Source organism: Gymnoscopelus braueri (assembly GCF_963280865.1).
Source record: "Gymnoscopelus braueri genome assembly, chromosome: 24".
Classification (NCBI taxonomy): domain Eukaryota; kingdom Metazoa; phylum Chordata; class Actinopteri; order Myctophiformes; family Myctophidae; genus Gymnoscopelus; species Gymnoscopelus braueri.
In genome coordinates this window covers 27,768,871-27,787,172 of record NC_137626.1, presented here as the reverse complement: position 1 = coordinate 27,787,172, position 18,302 = coordinate 27,768,871, and the positions used below count along the sequence as shown (strand labels likewise).

Sequence of the window (18,302 nt, the reverse complement as noted above, 5' to 3'; positions counted from 1 at the left end):
GTGGTCTCCTCATTTTATTCCAGAGATGTAGGCCTACTGTATTTCTTATAAATATTTAATATCATACATTTTTGTCATCTTTTTGGCAACAAATCTGGTAGCCCCATTGTTGGAACTGCAATTGCCAGAATTCGGTTTTAAACAAAAGCACAGACGTACCGCTCCAAAGTGGTGGATGGTCCAACCGCCAAGGTTTTTTATTCAATATTTAATTTTTATTAAATACTATATCAAAATTACTTTTGTTCAATTGAAAAACTTTAAAACAGTGAAAATTCCATCATGGAACTTTAGTAAAGTTGATTTGGACTCTAGCAACTTTGACTTGACCAGTAATCCATCTCTGTCTCCCCTAACAAACATCCATTGGGAAAAAGAGTTGACCTCCGCTGACGTAAAAAAATTAAAAAGGGTCGATATTTCCCATGAGATTGTAATGGAAGAAATAACACCGATACTGACTCACGTCATAGTTATTACAACATATCCCCCATCCTGATGACACAGTAGCACATTATAGCCGTGTTACTTCTTTATATTTGACAGGATGGGTCGTTGTTTGATCTCGACACCTAAGTGACGGCTGGCATCATGCATGAATAGCTCCTTCCCCTTTCTGGTTGTTGATCTGAACGACGAAGAGGGATGGTGTCCCGTGCCTAATGGGTTGAGAGTAACGACTACCTGGCCTTAGCGGAGTGGTAAAATGGGGCCACCTGAACAGAGACACCCTCCTCTTCCACCTAAAGCCTGATTTGTGCTACGTTGTACGACGACATATAAATCTGGCTTACGTTATAGGCATATATAAACCTGCAGGCCAGGACAGGGCAAACACAAGACAGGTACCTCAGTCTAGACAAGAGGAACTTACAGCTTTCTCATTAAAAAAAATCCAATAGGACAAGGTGAGTAGATTTCAGAGAGGTAGAGTTGAAATGGGTCAATCGCTGCATTGACTATTTTAAAAATAATTAATTTGATCTATAACACGTTTTTGGAACTGACTGCATGTATGTGTGTTTGTGTGAACCTGTGTGTGTGATCCTCTACGGGCAGCTACAAAATGACCGGCATCTATTCCCTGGCTGTGGCTCTTCTGTTGCTGGTTATTGTCCAGGGTAGCTGGCAGGTTCCTGTACTGGAGACAGACAGCAATTCAAGGTACGGTCAAAGGCTACAGAGACCCGGCAATAGATTACATGGTGGTGACATTCGTGACATATGGTGAGACGGTGATGAGATGGTGGTGACTGATGGTGCTAACCCTTACTAATTGGCATCCCTATTTTGAGGCAGGTCATAGGCATGTCATAATACAGTAGGTGAATATTTTATAAATAAATAAATTCAATCAACATTTTCAATATTTCAAAAACAGATTTACAAGCTGAGCTTGTAATTTGGAAAATGTTGCTATTCTTTTTATAGGGCTTAAGTGGTTTTAAGAAAAGTGATCACATGAGATAGGAAAACGTTTTAGACAAAATAAAAGTTAATTGAATTCGGTGAATCTTCTAAATAAAAACAGAACATGGCTCTTAGAAAAATCCATATAAAGATGAGTAGTGGAAAAATGACTCTTAGAAAGGAGGCACTGAGTTGGACAAAATGCTACTGGCATCACAAAACTCAGCACTGCGCAGCTTTACCAACATTTGTACATTTCAACCTGTAAATTTTATTACAATGCTTGCTCAGGCTGAGACAATGTCGGGTCTCTGCTCTATATGTGAAGTGTCTTGAGATATCTTGTTGTGATTTGGCACTAAAATCTAATTTAACTGAATTTGAATTTAATGTAAGCAATTATAGGTAGGACTCCAGTAGGAGCGTAGGGCTGAGAAGTAGCGTGTGAGCAAGGTAGCAAAAATTGCACAGACAACTCAGTAAGAGAGACATTTTAAATCAAATTACAAAAGAATTATAAAAGTTAGCGCTGCTATTAAAAATGTTGAGAGGAAGACACAAGAGGAAGTATTGCACTGTACTGTGAGGTATTGGAAGTGATGTGCTGGGGTCATAGACAAACTATCGATCAGCACACCACCGTAGATCAGCACACCACTGTGTGTACCAGTGCTTAGTTTCCCTTTAGCAAAGTCTTGAGTCCATTACTGTGATTATGCCACTCCTTAGAATGCCTCTCTGCCTATCACAAAACAAGATCAGGATTAACTGTGATATAATTAGATTTTATTTCAGTATTTTTTTATGTGGTGTTACATTTTTATGTTAATCTCCTTCCTTAAATTGAGGCTTCATTAATCTTATAGTTGTATTCTGTTACTGGCAACTGAGACAACTATAGCCCGCCTCAAGAGATGATTAAAGTTTGATCTTATCTTAAGTCATATCTTACCAGGTTAAATAGACATTGTGTCTGGTACCTGGTGTAAATTAACCAAATGAATCCCAGCATCCCTATTCGGTGAAAACATTTGGGGTACTGGTATAAAAGAAAAAGGAAGGGGCCTAGTATTGACCCCTGGGGGACTGAAGTATTTACAGGGTTTAAGTTGTTAAAAGGTTAATTACACGTTGTTGTGTGTGGTACCTGGTTGTAGTCTAGAGTCCGTGGACGAGGAGCCCAGTGTGACGTCAGACATGAAGAGACATTCAGATGGGACATTCTCAAATGACTACAGCAAATACCTGGAGGACAGGAGGGCCCAAGAGTTTGTTCAATGGCTGAAGAACAACAAGAGGAATGGGTAAGTGGCATATGAAAGATGACACACCACAAAATGATACATACTGTAGTACACGAATAGATCAGAATTGTATTAGGTGGTGAGGAGAGAATAGTCCAATTCTCCCTCATTGCCTGAATAATGTAAAGGCATTTTTGTAGTTACATTCAAGCATGGAGTTTTTATAATCAATAATAAAACAGGTATCATATAATACAAATTAATTCTGCAGCAGCAGAAGCTAGATTTTCCTCTCATCTGTCTCTCACTCTCTTGTTCTCCGTCTCTCCTCTCTCTCTCTCTCTTTCTCTCTCTCTCTCTCTCTCTCGCTCTCTCATATCACACATTAACACAAGTGTCTTCTTGCAGTGCTGCAAAGCGCCATGCGGATGGAACCTTCACCAGTGATGCGAGCTCGTTTCGGCGGGACCAAGCAGTCCAGGACTTTGTGGCCATGCTCAAGTCCGGACAAGTGAAACGAGAGTAGGCACTCCCTCCTTCCTTCCTCCTTCTCTCCGAAATCGATCAGTATCCTCCCCGCGTCTCACTGACACCCAGATGAAGAGAGATGCAACTCGAGGCAGAGAGAGAGAAACTTTAGTCTATTCCCTGCATCCTTTCCATTCCTTCCTCAAGGCTTGTGTTGATGTTCCATGTGGTCGCGTACAAATAAATCAGCTGAACCTTTGCACTGCGTTGATTGATCTTATGCTCACACTGAATGGATGATTGCGTGGGTCTGTGCTCACTGCCACTTATTCACACCTGTACATGGTGATATCTGGTGCACAATAATACCTTAAATGGACCCTTTTTATAGCAGTCTGATGGGTAAACGAAGCTGAAAGTAAAATAACATTTAACTGTGGGTGTGTTTCATTTAGGCGTTTCTGCGTGACAGTTAACTGTGCAGGGAGGTTAACACCTAACACACCTATCATGTATGTTATTAACTTCAGCCTGAAGCCCGATTTATACTTTCTCTTACAATGACGTCAGACTGAAAATAGCAGCTCTATAAGCTCACAACGTGAAGCCATCATACGACGGAGCATAAATTAGGCATTAGTGTAAAAGATTTCTATTATCCACTAATGGTTCAGAAAGACAAACTGATCAATGTCTCGGTGATGAAGACTACACTACAGTCAGAATTCATCTTAATTGATTATTAGGTCGTGTGTTGTGTACTTAAACGATCATTAGGGTGTGTCTTGTCTACTTAATTGATCGTTAGGGTGTGTCTTGTGTGCTTAATTGATCATTAGGGTGTGTGTGTGTTGTGTGCTTACCTACATATCCAGATCAGACATGATGGACAGGAGGAGTGAGGTGTTCAGCCAGAAGAGACAGGTGGATGGAACCTTCACCAGTGATGTCAACAAGGTGTTAGACTCCATGGCAGCCAAAGAATATTTACTGTGGGTCATGTCCAACCCCTCAGGGGCAAGGTAACCAGGTGACACCATCAACATGCCATGTCACGCACGAACGTGCACACACCCAAACACACACACACGCGCGCACACACGCACTCGTACGCATGCACGGACATATTGTATACATACATACTGTACATACAGCCTACATATATACATACATACGTACATAGTACGTACGTACGTACATGTGTGTGTGTGTGTGTGTGTGTGTGTGTTTAACTTTATGCTTTAATTTTGTACATTTTATTTTTGTTTACTCATTACAGATGCACTGTTCAGACATGCTTTGATTGTGATTTTCTTCCATTTTTCAGTAAAAAGCGACAAGAGAGCCACTAAGCGACCCTCTGCATGCTGCACAACCTTAAAGGAATAGAAGCCATACTGCTTTGCATGTTCTAATGTTGATGTTAGGTTGGAAATGTTTTTACTGTGTTGTATACTGTGCAAAACAGACACTGAATTCTTCCATAGTTTTGTAGTGAACCAAAGCCATAATGAAATTGACAAAGTGTTTTCTTTTGTCTTTCTTTTTTTCTACAAATGTATTTTCTATATTTTTAGTGAAACGTAAAGAACACATAAAATATAAGAACTCAGGTAGGCTTATGCAAAAGTTTTCATTGCACATTGGGTGGTAGGCTGATAATTTCAACAGTTGTGCATTTGACATTGTGCAGTGACAGCACATATTTGTGCTCATTAACCACATGAACCCTAGCGTCCTTATTCTGGAGCGAACATTGTAGATAGGCTATTTTCGCCGAATGTTTGCCCCAGAACACGAACACTAGTGTTCATGGGGTTAAACCAGCAGCACTAGGTGTCCGTCAGGGCTAGTAATGGAAACCATTACCACAAGAATGACAGTCAACTGAATGTCTGAGACGGAATACTTTTTTGTTTCTCTAATATCGCTTTATTTACTCTCGCTCTCTCTCTCTCTCTCTCGTGCGCACGCACTCTCTCACGTCATGTAACAAATCACAATCTAACAACAGATCTGAATCGACAAGTTGCCTATACAGTTGATTTAAATTATTGAACAGAAGTATTCCGCTTTCACCGCTAAATTTAAGGCAGAATTCCACACATATGTGGTCAAAATGATGTGTATTGGTATAGATACTTTTGACCCATTAGTTTCTCTACTCAACTAAGTTCCACCAATTAGACAGTACAACGGGGAAAAATAACATCTACAACAAAAGAATCATCTTCAACACGGTTTCCAAGTTAGTAATATATTAGTAACATCATGAATATGAATAAAATATACTATGTATTGTACATTGTTAAGAGTCTTTACCTTTTTATTACATGTTTCCCTTCTCTGGAAAGAAAAAAGGTATTATTGCATTTCTAGAAGTAATCATGGCCTGGGTGGGGGTGGGGGGGGGGGGGGTACAACTGTACGTCTGTACCGGGGTCAAGGTCGTATTATATTCTCTAATCTTTAAAACAATTAACTCTGGGTGTTTTAACACATTTAGGGTCATTTGGACAGAAGATCACTTGTCCATGAATGACACTTACTGACGAAGATGTATATTAAGTATGCGGATGTAAACATACAGCTTCCACACGATCACCTGACGTTTCAGCGTTTGACGGTTGAAAAGAAGCCAGTAAGCTAAAGGTACTGTAAGCTCATAAGAGAGCTCCTGCACTATACACCGCCATGCATGAAGGCTATTTTATACTTTGTCGTACGACTGGGTCGATCAGCGAAAATGACTGTGACACGGTTGTGTGCCGAAGTATAAATTACGATTAAAGGTGTCTTTCTTTTTTTTATCATTATTCCAATGAGCTGCTCGAAAGAAAACGTCTTTGACTCACTGCACGAATAGTCTACCGCATGAGTGACCTTTTACTCATTAAATACTGTAGCCATGAATAAAGAACCTGGAGAGAAGACACAATGAGCTGTTGTCACAAAAACATATAGATACAGAATATAGAATATAGTATATATAAAATGTGCATTAAATACTTTCCAAAAACGTACTAGATTCGATATGGCCCAACTTGTTTTAGATACTACTACCAGTGAAGTAGGCTAGTATTGGCAAATGTCTATTTCATTTGTAATTGTTTTCAGTTGTGATGTGCACCCTCTCTTTCGATTGCGGTGTTAAGTATTACACACAGTTTTTCCACAAAGCGGAGGTTTTGGTGACAGGTTTTCAAAAGGACAACTCACAGTCGCTGTTGAAAAAATATAAAAACATACAAAATACAAATGATCCCGTTATAAAGTAAAGACGCTTTAAAAATCCATCCGTTTAAAACGTTTACTGAATTGGCCCGTTGACATGGCAATACAAGTGTCTTATAATAATATGCTGTAGCTTAATCCACTGCTGGTATCACCATATATTATACACATAGAAAAAATAACACAGATGGTTTCTCATGTTAACACTGCCTCTAACAGATTTTTTTTGTTTTGGTTGTTTTCTTTTTTAACACAAGTTGCACACAGACTTTACATGACAAAAAAAACGCACAGTGTAGCACAGTACAAAGGTTGTCGAGTGTGGCACGGTATAGGTTTTTTTCTTCTTTTTTTTCGGGGGTAAGGGGGTTGGGGGTTGGTCTGACAGCACAGTATGTGTCATCACAAACTTGTCTCCCTGTCCAGGCTCTTGTCGTGTCTCCTGCGTTTGTGTTTCTTCTCCACACCACTGGAAACACATGTCCCACAGACAGGAGGAAGCACAGAGATGACATGTCAGAGAATGTAACACTGAACTCACACTGAACTCACTGGTGCAAATCAACTGAAGCTGCGACGGCTGGGCAATATATTATCCATGTTATGACATGAGACTACATATGGTCTGGGAGTTTATCGTGTGATATGGCACAAGCGTTGTCTTGTCCTGGTTTTAAAGGCTGCATTACAGTAAAGTGGTGTAATTCTCTGATTGGTTATCAAGTCTCATTGTTCAAATGTTTTTTTAAAGCACCAATAGTCATCCCCACAATACCGTGATACTATCGAGGTTTTTGGTCAAACATGCTTGTTCATGCCCTAGAAGCTGCTTTAAAGATGACTAATTACCTGCATGTAAATATAATTTCATTACGTTCAGTACTAGCTGCTAAAAAAAAAAAATCACATAATTCAGTATGCCTCATGATAATGAATTGCCTTATGCTGCAACATTCAGCGGTGGAATGAACATTAATACAACAGATGCCCCCAATCTGCAGTATAAAGGACTGTCACACACATTCCCAGGCCATGCTGTTAAACCAGCCATCTGACAAAGTGGACCAGTTGTGGTACAGCAGTGGTTTTTCCAAAAAAAATTGCCCATGTCACACCAAAGAAAGGTAAAAAAACACCAACTTTTTGTGTAGTTCTATAAATTGTAATAATAAAGTGTGTTTTTCTTAAAATCCCAAGGCACACATGGACTTGTCTCACGGCACACCAGCGCGGGAACCACACGACACACCGTTTGGGAACCACTGGTGTGCAGTACATCTCTATCTATCGACCCCAACACCAAACTACAACCATTACAACAACCAATACAGTTTCCCCATCAATACATGCAACAACAACTGCCAAAGATCCAGTACTTCACTGTAAGTGGCAGAACACAACAAATCTTTGCATGCACACTTTTATGCAAAGCGCTTTAGAGTGAGCAGCATGCACAGCGGCATGCAAGGAGTATAGTTTGAAGCCCTCTGTGGTAGCAGTGTTTAAAGACATGCTGAACCTGCTGAGCTAAACTGAGCCACAACACGGGTGACAAAACACAATTCACCATGCTGTCAGGGGCTGCTGGGAATTGGGAACCACTCACCTTTTGGGATATCAGCTTCTGAAGGGTTAGGAAGGGGAGCTTAGGGGTTGGAATGGAATGAGAGAGGTTGGTAGGAGATATCAGAGGTTAGTCTACTGATGCTGTGGAGAATATATGATTTGACATTGTGAGAGAAGGGCTGCTTTTTGACGGGACAAAGACCTTAAAACAAAGACGTTCCCTGGGATTCTGGAATCAAACCATGTGAATTATGTTCAAAGCAAATGTTCCATTAATTAGATACAACCCGAGTTCATAAACATAATTTTAGCATTCAGAAATTGTCATCTATTGGTTTTGTCTACATTGTATTGTGAAATGACTTTGTGGTATTACATGATATAATAGTATATTATATCATCATATATTGATGACACAGATCTGTTTTTTAGAGGAGCCAACCTTTTAGTGCTAGGATCTTTCTTGGTGCTCTCAGGGTTCACACTATTCCAAACATTTCCAAAGGAGCCTTTGGACATCTCATCAGTTATGTTGACCGTAGCAGGGTCAGCAGCATCACTCCTTCAAACACACAGAGAGAGAGAGAGAGAGAGAGAGAGAGAGAGAGAGAGAGAGAGAGAGAGAGAGAGAGAGAGAGAGAGAGAGAGAGAGAGAGAGAGATGAGAGAGAGAGAGAGAGATTAGCAGCGCCATGGTTGATAAATACTTTTGTTGTCACTTAACCGCTTAAACCACAGCATCCTTATTAATAATAATAAAAATGTATTGTGTAAATCTCAAAGTGCTCACAACGTGTCGCAGCATTTTCAGAGAAAGGCTTCCCACAATAACAGAAAACAGAAAATACACTATACACTAGTATAGAGCCCTGAGGGACTCCGGTCATACATTTTTAATCTCCATGGTGACTACCCTGGTTAAATAAAGGTTAAGAAAAGTACTCAGGAAATAAAGTGTTTCAGCTTCAGTTGTGAAGTGCAGCAGCATAAAGTAAAACAGCCACAGAGATTTAAATCACTTACTTGTAGTGCACCTCCAGCGGCACTTGAACAATGCCTTCTTCTTCTGCGATATTACTGTGTTCCTCCTGGGGGAAGAGAGAGAGAGAGAGAGAGAGAAAGAGAATACACTGATAAGGGATCTGAAAGAACAGAGCGATAATATTACCCTGCAGCGAGACAAAGACAGAAATAATATACACCAAAAAGACAAAGGCTTTTGTTTGAGCTTTGTGCGTGTGTCTTCATGCATTAAACAGTCTTGCCTATCAGTGAAACTCTGATAGTAATTTATTATATCACTCACAAGATCTTTAACGTGCAATGTAGCAACTACTGGCTTCAGTAAACAATAATGTTAAAAAATTATTGTTATCAAAACTATTATTAGATGAGCCACACAGCAATACCAAACGATTTTAATGAGACTGTTCTAACGTGTAAATGTATGCCCTCTCAGTATGTCTGTCTGCAAATATGTCCACCAGAGGGTGCTGACAAAACCAAAACGAACTACCTCGTTCTGGTTTTAATACAAAAACTGTATCAAGACAAAAGTTGAAATTTTGAATTTTCATTCATGTATCCCAATCTTATTTTTTCATCTTGTGCAGTCTTGTTGAATTTGTATCATCACCTTTTTCTCTTTTCTTTATTACTATTATATGTTTACTATACGTGAACACAAGTGTGTCTTCTCTTCACACCTCCTACTGTGCATCCTCTAGTTTCTTCTTCTATGTCTAGGATAAGGATAATTCGTTTTAACAGGTCGTTCATGAAAGTCCTTGCGGTCTTGTTTCCAATGAGGGCCTGTGAGCAATTAGGGGTTAAGAGTCTTGCTCAGGGACAAATTTCATTTCATCGACACATATGCTGACCTGACCTGGCCTGGAATCGTACCTGGGGCACCCAGTGCCTCTGGTTCCCTAGGCGGGCTCACTAACCACTCAGCTATGGCCACCCCATCTACTATGTGAACACATGCCTCTGTGTCTATGTGTGTCTTCACCTCCGCCTCTAAGTCCTCTAGTTTCTTCTTCTTCCATTCGGGCATCAGGTCGTCTAGCCAGCTCAGCTCTCGCTTGGTGAACACCAAGTCCAGCAGCTTGCGGATGAAGACCAGCGCCAACACCTGGAGGGGTGGAGCAGGGTGGAGTGAGTGGGTGGGGTGGATGAAGGTTGGACACAGCAGTCAACCACAGGAGATGCAATTACTAATTTCTTGCTAATGATTAGCAAGTACTGAATACTTGCGCGCATGCACAAAGGCACTCCTGCCTCACATGTTACATACAGTCTGCCCACTAAACGCACATATGCATGTATGTAGCCTATGTATGTATGTGTGCACACACACACACACACACCCACACCCACACACACACACACACACACACACACACACACACAAGAGCGCGTTACCATCATGGGAAAAACGATGGCAAAATTGGAGGTCTTGATGACCCAGAGAAGGACCAGACAGGTGAGTTGTACGATGGTGAAGAGGTGGACCTTCCGTAGGGGAACGTGACGCAGGTAGATGAAGTCAGGCTGGTGCTTGGCCGGCATGCTAAACAACCGCAGTCGGTCGAAGAACTGCATGGACCACAAACACAAGAACAAGAACAGCACATCAGTTTACAAGTGATGGATAGAGCAGTGTGGCTGGTTGGCCTTGAGGCTGACCAGTGATTCAAAGGTTGCTGGTTCAATCCCCGGCACTGACAGGAGGGTGTATTCCAGCTGTAAAACCAGTAACTGGAGGGTGGCTGGTATTACACGGACGGTGCCCACCAACTCTGCCAAAGTTTCCTTGAGCAAGGCATTGAACCTCAAACATGCTCCAGGGGTGTGACATTGCAGCTGAGCATGTGCTCTGATCTCTCCGATTACAAATGATACACTAAGTGTTCTGTGAAAAGTTTTATTTCGAAATACTGACCCTCACATGAAATTAAATAAAGTAATCAAGTAATTGACTGAAATATGCTGTTTCAATAAGTGCTCAACACATGTGCTTTGGAAGCTCCAAGTTTTACATAGATATTGAAAGTATTGACCTAACAAGGATGCAGACAAACAAGGACAAAGCATGTCTGAACATTTTAGAGTGACCCAGCCAAGATGTGGAGCAAGGTTTTGCTGTCAGATGAGAGCAAGATATATAGGTTTCTGCAGACTGGAACAAATATGTCAAAGTATAGGTCAAAACATTTAAGTTCCTTCCCTTTGTAGTAGGCTGACATCCAAGTGAGAGAATCAGGTGAACGTAAGAAGAATCCCAGGCACTCTGCACTCAAAGTATAATTTGCAATCCAGACGAATCTGATTTAAGCTTTTGCAAGGTACTGCATAATTAAGCAGCCAAAGATTAGCTGAGTAATAGATGGATAACCACTAAATGCCATTAAGCTAAGTAGAACAAGGAAGCCTGTCTGTTAAAAACAGATGATTCATCTATTTCATTCTCGTTTTTATTCTAACAGAAACTTCTTCTTCACCGCATTAAGTAAACAATAAGACATGAATCTTACCTGGATGCCCCTCAGTGAAGACGCCCCCATGTACAAGAACACTCCGTACAGCACTGGCATTGGGATGAACTGGGGAGAAATACATCACCATCAAATCTGTTTCAAAAACCATGCAGATCCTTATGAAGTTTTGTTTTAACTCATGTGAGCCAACATTAAATATCAGTCACAAGAATGCATGCAATACAATTGAATTGAATTGAATTGAATTGAAATTGAATTGAATTCTTTCTTAATAGTTTCCTTTTTTTTGGTAACACACACACACACACACACACACACACACACACACACACACATACAGTTTTATATTATTATACTTGTGAGGACATTAACATTTTAGGACACCAAATTTATTTATGGCATTTAAAAAAAATGTGTTTGCAATTATTTATCCTAACCCTAGAGTTGAAAATAGCTACAAGTCTAGAATCCTTTTAAACCGTAAAAATTTTTTTTCTCAAATTCTGCTATTTTTGTGGGGACATTTAGCCTTCACAAGCAGGCTCAAGCACACACACACACACACACACACACACACACACACACACACACACACACACACACACACACACACACACACACACACACACACACACACACACACACACACACACACACACACACGCGCGCGCGCGCAAACGCAAACGCACCTTCAGCACAGAGGTCATGAAGACGGAGCAGCCCATCAGGGTGAAGATCATGAGGCCGGTGAAGCGCTGCTCCCTGATGCCCAGGAACTTGGGCTGCTCCCCGGGGGCGGAGCACTCCGACTCCAGCTTCAGGCTGTTGACATGGGAGATGGAGAGCACGGTGGCGGCCACGAACCACGGCAGACCCATCACGGAGCACACCCCCAGCATCACGCCCACCACAAACAGATCCAGGTGATAGCCACAGCCTTTCTGGAAGGACCAGCAGAAGCACAGGCCAGGCATGGTTAGAGCAGCCATTCCCAAACCACTTTTTTTAAATCATATCGTTGCTGTCTGGCAGAAATCTCCATATTTTAACTTTTTGTGTTTTGGGGCGGTGTAGCCGCCCCTATAAGTGGGGTTGGGACACCTCATTAGTACACCCTTCGCTGTACTGTGATTGGCTCATAATTAGTACACCCCTAGCATTAGTACACCCCTAGCTGTACTGTGATTGGCTGACTCTATTGGCTGACTCTATTCAGCACTGTGATTGGCTAGCGAGACACATGATGAAATGAATAACCTATAAATAGGACTATGCACTTTTAAAAAAAAGTGAGCTTCCATCACTGTGATGACCACTGTGATGACCACACCGCCCACTTCACACTGGGTGTGATGTTTTAGTAAATGAAGTATCCCAAATATAATAGGTGAATCACTCCGAGAATAAATGATACTACAATGTAGTGTGTCACTGTACACTACAGTATGTACTGTACTAGTAGTATGTCCTGTACTACAGTGGTTCTCAAAGTGGGGTCCGGAGACCCCCAGGGGTCCCCAGCTAAATGTGTTAATATAGCATGAAAATCTGTTTAACCACTATACACTTATATAGGCTAGTTGAAAATAGCCGATCTACAAGCTCCCACTTTTGAAACATTTTGACACCACAAATCTTGAATGGGGGGTCCCTGGCACAAAATTACTTACAAATGGGGGTCTGCGGCCAAATACATATTAATTTGGGAGTCCTTGACATGAAAAAGTTTGAGAACCACTGCTATTGTATTATACACAGACTTTTGGGGTGAAGTCAGGCGACGTCCGAAAATCACCTTCAGTTTGTGTTCTGTCCTGTTGATGATGACGGCAGTGATCTGCTGGTCCATGAAGATGAGGATGGTGCAGAGCAGAGCAGGGAAGCAGGTGATGATGGTCGTCCACCAGGGGTTCGGACCCACAGGGTTTATGAGCCAGCCACGGTCATCTCTGGTTGGCTATTAGAGAGCACAGGAGAGAGAGGAAATGAAGTCAACACGTGCTGCTGTAAGAGCAAGGTGACATTCTCAATGTAAAATTAAGCTACAGTCTGTTTTAAGCTCTGCTGACATGCTATTCAGGCCTCGTCCTGTGAGGGACAACTGTTAAGGTCTGTCTCCCAGTCCTAGCTATGTAAGTGTCTATGTCAGAACCTTTTCTCCTGTTACTAAAATGTCATGTGTTGGCTCATTTATTTATGTTTAATCCTGTTTAAGGCCATGTGTCACTACCCAGAGTTGTGTCTATTTTGTGTCCCTTCATTTCCTATAAAATTATGAGATTGTGGTATCCTACCTGCGTGGTGCAATCTCTGGGAGCGCTCCGAATAAAACTGTGATTGTGTTTCAACACTTCTCGAACCTTTCTTTTTTATAGAATTCAGTGTTTTCATGTAAGTTCTAACAATTCTACTACACTGCTAAATGGAATCAAGAGTATCATACAGATTTTTGCTATGTCATACCAACTGGCTATAATTGGCTTCCAAAGTTTGCAGAAGGGGCCTATTTGATCAAACGATATCCAAACGATACCACATTTGAAGCACATAGAGGGGCCTCTCAGACTAGAGTGCATTTCCAAAAGCGCGTTCACTTCTGACCATAGGGGGCGTCACATTATGTGAAAAATGTAACAGTATCGTAGAAAAGCTATTTCCCCTGCAGCTTCCTCTGCTCTTGATGGTTGCAACCCACAACTTACACAGCCCTGAGTAGGCCACCAGGCCTGGTGAAGATATGAAAGAGTAATAAGAGTAGTAATCAATGGAATTCGGGAATAATTTCCTGTTTTCAATGTAAGGTGATGCTGTATCAAGGAGATGAGTTGTAACAAACATTGACATGCAGGTGTCATCCTTGGCCTTATGTTATGACAATCTTAGTGGTATTTATTGTCATGAGTACAGCTTGGCTTTATGACACACTCACCTCTTTTCTATGTGTAAAACCAAGATCTGATCTCTGCTTTTAGCCGAGAACTACTTGACCACCCTGTCATATCATATTTGTTGGCTGCACGGAGCAGTGCTTCTGGTATGTTAAGCTATATACAATTCCTTTAGGCATTCGCTTATATAACGCTTTGTTTAGAGGATATGTTTGTACTTAATATGATATCGATATTAAGCAATACCAAGGCATTTGCTTTCCTAAGTATTGTTGCGATTCAATGAACGTACAAAAATGAATATGCAGTTTTTCAGAATAAAATACTTGCACTTACTTTAAACTTGCTGGGGACCTGCAGCTTTGGCGAGGGAATGCCTAGTGCATAGTCTACTAAAACCATGGTGAGGATTGTGATGAAGACAGCGAAGTCACTGATGCAAGCCCGCACCTACACACGCACGCACGCGCACACACACACACACACACACACACACACACACACACACACACACACACACACACACACACACACACACACACACACACACACACACACACACACACACACACACACACACACACACACACACACACACACACACACACACACTTTGACTGCAGTGCAGTATGCTTTTAACACCACAAGGGAGCGCTGTTACACTGTACAATATGACATGGTAATTTCACAGTCACACCACACATTAAATGTCCTCTCTCAATGATAAATCATAGAAATAGAGCAAATAGAATTGGGCCACACACAGACTGTGGGGGTATTCCCGGGAGATGACCAACAGAGGGCAGCGTAATCGTCAAGCTTATTTGGCAGGCAAAATGATTGCCATTTATGTTCACAGTCTGTGACAGAATAAACAATTAGCTTGACTGCTGTGATATTACAGCAACACGTACAATAACACGGCTACCATCCACCTCAGGGCAATGTCAACCAATGACTTGAATGAATTATTATGTATTAAGAGAGACAGAGGAGAGAGAGAGAGAGAGAGAGAGAGAGAAAGACAGAGAGAGAGAGAGAGAGAGAGAGAGAGAGAGAGAGAGAGAGAGAGAGAGAGAGAGAGAGAGAGAGAGAGAATGAGGTCTAAAATCTGATATTAGTGCTGCCATGGCTGATAACAGTATTCTTTTGTTGTCACTTAACACAAAGCATTTCCTAGTGGCCTTTAGCTACATTTCTAATATCCGTGGTGACTACCCTGGTTATGATAAAAAGAAAAGTACTTGAGACAGGGGAGCAAGAGAGAGTTTGTCTATATACAGTGTGTGCGTGTGCGTGTGCGTGTGTGTGTTTACCTTGGTGGGGAAGTAGCGGCTGAACTTGAACTCCTTGAGAAAGGCAGACATAAAGACGGTGGAAAAGAAGAGTAAAACACACCAGAAGAGTACGTCAGGGATGTAGGGGCCGTGGGGGCCACAGGCTGCTCCCTCAAACTCCCCATGGAACACCTCACACTCCTGCAGGAGCAGCAGACATGGAGCAATGAGAGCACGTTTAGTTTAGTTCACAACAATTCATAAATGACAATGGCTTTGCCTATTCAACCTTTCAAGGGAAGCAATGTAGTGAAAACCACCGTTTTAGTCGCTTCAATGAAAGCATTTCTGTTGCACTTTTATCACATCATTCACAGATTCTGAGTGTTAATTAAGTCAGAGTGTGTATAAATGTAAACAAATGGACCATTATGGGTCCATTTTGTTACATGTGTACACTACAGTCCACTCTCAGAGTTAGAAATGGATACATTAATACTGAGGATGTTACTGTTTCTTCTACAAAATAAATCAAAACAATATTTTACGATATTTGTGGAATTTCATCAATTTCAGGGTTTTTATGCAATCTTGGAAAATATAGAAAAAAATAAAAGTGCCTATTTGATAACAGTGATGAAAGTGATGGTAAATGAGTGACTACAATGTTTTTTCTTTATTCTAGTACATTCATTATTGTGGTATATAATATGATATGATATGATATGATATGATATGATATGATATAATATAATATAATATAATATAATATAATATAATATAATATAATGTAATTATTTTGAAAGTGCCCCTTGTGCAAGCTCCATATTACGGTCATACCGATCTTTATAAATATTGAATCTTTCATTTAGCTCATGGTGTGATGTTTTTGATGTTTCTCATGTGTCTCAGATGTGTGTTAGTAATATGTACTGTATTTATGTATGTTTGTAAGCTGATGGCTGTAATTGTGGGCAGCCATGGCCGCATTCAGACAGATTACTGTCCAACAAAACAAAGGATGGTTGGGCGAAATCCTTCTGTAATCCCGCAGTAATAGACCATTTGGCAGCGACAAATATTTCTTGACTCCTAAAACGTCCTTAAAAGCAACATAAATGTGCATCACATTAAATTACATGTGACCTTGTTTCCCCCAAAATATCTGTCATTTGTCCCGTTCGTGTTCAGCTCGATTCATACGACGGTGTCACACGTCAAAAATAGCCGACCTACAAGCTCACAAGGCGTCGCGTATGTGACGCATTGTGAGCTTGTAGGTCTGCTATTTTCGGCATGCAACACGACGGAGCATAAATTTGGCTTCAGTGAACTCGTGTAGGAGACATGCAGCCTGCTGCCAGTGGCAGAACTGATGCTGTGGCTGACAGCAGGAGAATGTGCTCTTTACAATCTGTTCATAGGCTGATTCTGCACAGTTAAACCCTGTGAAATTAAACCCCCACACTGTCTCCTGGCTGGTTGCTTGCTGACGGCCCTGTGTATGTGTGAGCAAAAGCCCAATACACTGGGTGCTCATTTAACTCTAAGAGTTTACAAATGCAACCAAATGGACCCGTAAGGGTTTGTACACTCGTTTTTTTTTTCACTTTGCTTGCGAATTCTGGGGCTGTAAGATATGGTCATACCTCAATATTTATGCCAAATTTCTCAATATCTATACAATTATGACTTATTTAAAATTCCACAGACATCTTGTGTTGTGCGAAATAAAGACAGAACTCCCCACCCAAATGAACTTGCCCGTCGGGCAACCTGAAAGCAGGGCCGGCGCGCCCATTAGGCAGAGTAGGCAGTTGCCTTTTTTTTTTTTGCAGGCTCTAGGTGGCGCTGTGGCAGAAAACGGTGGCGCGGCGCTGTCAGACATAGGATAGGCTCCTGTCCTCTGAATTACTTTCTGTTTAAAAGAGACTGAGGTGCTCTTATTTTTAAATGGGGGGGGGGGGGGGCGCCAGGAAAAATATTGCCTAGGGCGCCAAATTGCCTAGGGCCGGCCCTGCCTGAAAGCAAACTCCACCTACCCGAACGTTTTATTTACTTGCCACGGGCAGTCGGGCAACTGTTAGTGTCAACCCCTGCATATTTCACCTCAAACTTTTAATACCTCATTCATACAGGTAGATGCTTTTATTCGACTTTCGCCGTTCATGAAAAACTGAGTATCATGAGTTGACAAACTCATGATACGAACGATATTTAAATACACAACTAACACACAACTAAATATATTTTGGGGCAAATCAAACAAACAAATAAACAAACAAACAAACAAACAAACAAACAAACAAACAAAAAACACGCTCCCATGGTGTATGATCCTTAAAAACTCACTGGGTTCTGGTTAGCTTAGTTTTGTTATTTTGAACAAGAGGAGAATTGTTCTACATGCCACCATGAGCAGGTTATGAATTATGAAACGTTATTATAGGCTTAATTTGTATGTAAAACCTAGCTGGATGACAATACAGCAGGTGAAATTGGCTGGGGAATGATGAAATGTCTCCTTACATTGACTTCCAGCATGGTCCAGTTCACCTCCGAGGGTGTGATGTTCCTGCTCTCCCATTCACGCAGTGTCTCATTGCTGGGGTTACTGGGCTCCACGCACGCACATCTGTGGAGGCACACACACACGCACACGCACACACACACACACACACACGCAATAACTCACTTAATTATTGAATGCACTCAA

At 41.3% G+C, this 18,302-nt stretch overlaps 2 protein-coding genes across 5 annotated transcripts in view; one reads left to right on the top strand and one right to left on the bottom strand.

The window, feature by feature from the left end:
* Positions 1-1,066: 1,066 nt before the first annotated feature.
* Positions 1,067-4,474, top strand: LOC308080555 (uncharacterized protein; the record flags this gene model as incomplete). The annotated part of the gene is made up of 5 exons (XM_080422450.1): positions 1,067-1,164; positions 2,568-2,714; positions 3,063-3,176; positions 3,998-4,144; positions 4,450-4,474. 5 exons carry the CDS (start codon positions 1,067-1,069, stop codon positions 4,472-4,474), a joined length of 531 nt encoding a protein of 176 aa, XP_080278576.1.
* Positions 4,475-6,354: 1,880 nt separating this feature from the next.
* The window catches only part of LOC308080891 (sodium-driven chloride bicarbonate exchanger-like), a gene marked incomplete at its 5' end in the record, with an annotated part of 70,013 nt that continues 58,065 nt past the window's right edge, over positions 6,355-18,302 (bottom strand). For 2 of the 4 annotated variants that reach the window (XM_080422979.1, XM_080422980.1), the window contains 11 exons: positions 6,355-6,825; positions 8,365-8,484; positions 8,945-9,009; positions 9,933-10,055; positions 10,346-10,519; positions 11,458-11,526; positions 12,111-12,362; positions 13,217-13,378; positions 14,646-14,759; positions 15,626-15,787; positions 18,116-18,221. In XM_080422979.1, the coding sequence (XP_080279105.1) occupies positions 6,759-6,825; positions 8,365-8,484; positions 8,945-9,009; positions 9,933-10,055; positions 10,346-10,519; positions 11,458-11,526; positions 12,111-12,362; positions 13,217-13,378; positions 14,646-14,759; positions 15,626-15,787; positions 18,116-18,221 (1,414 nt within the window). In that variant the 3' untranslated portion in view covers positions 6,355-6,758. Of the gene's footprint in view, positions 6,826-8,339; positions 8,485-8,944; positions 9,010-9,932; positions 10,056-10,345; positions 10,520-11,457; positions 11,527-12,110; positions 12,363-13,216; positions 13,379-14,645; positions 14,760-15,625; positions 15,788-18,115; positions 18,222-18,302 lie in introns of all 4 variants that reach the window. The other 2 variants (XM_080422977.1, XM_080422978.1) reach the window with 2 other exon arrangements.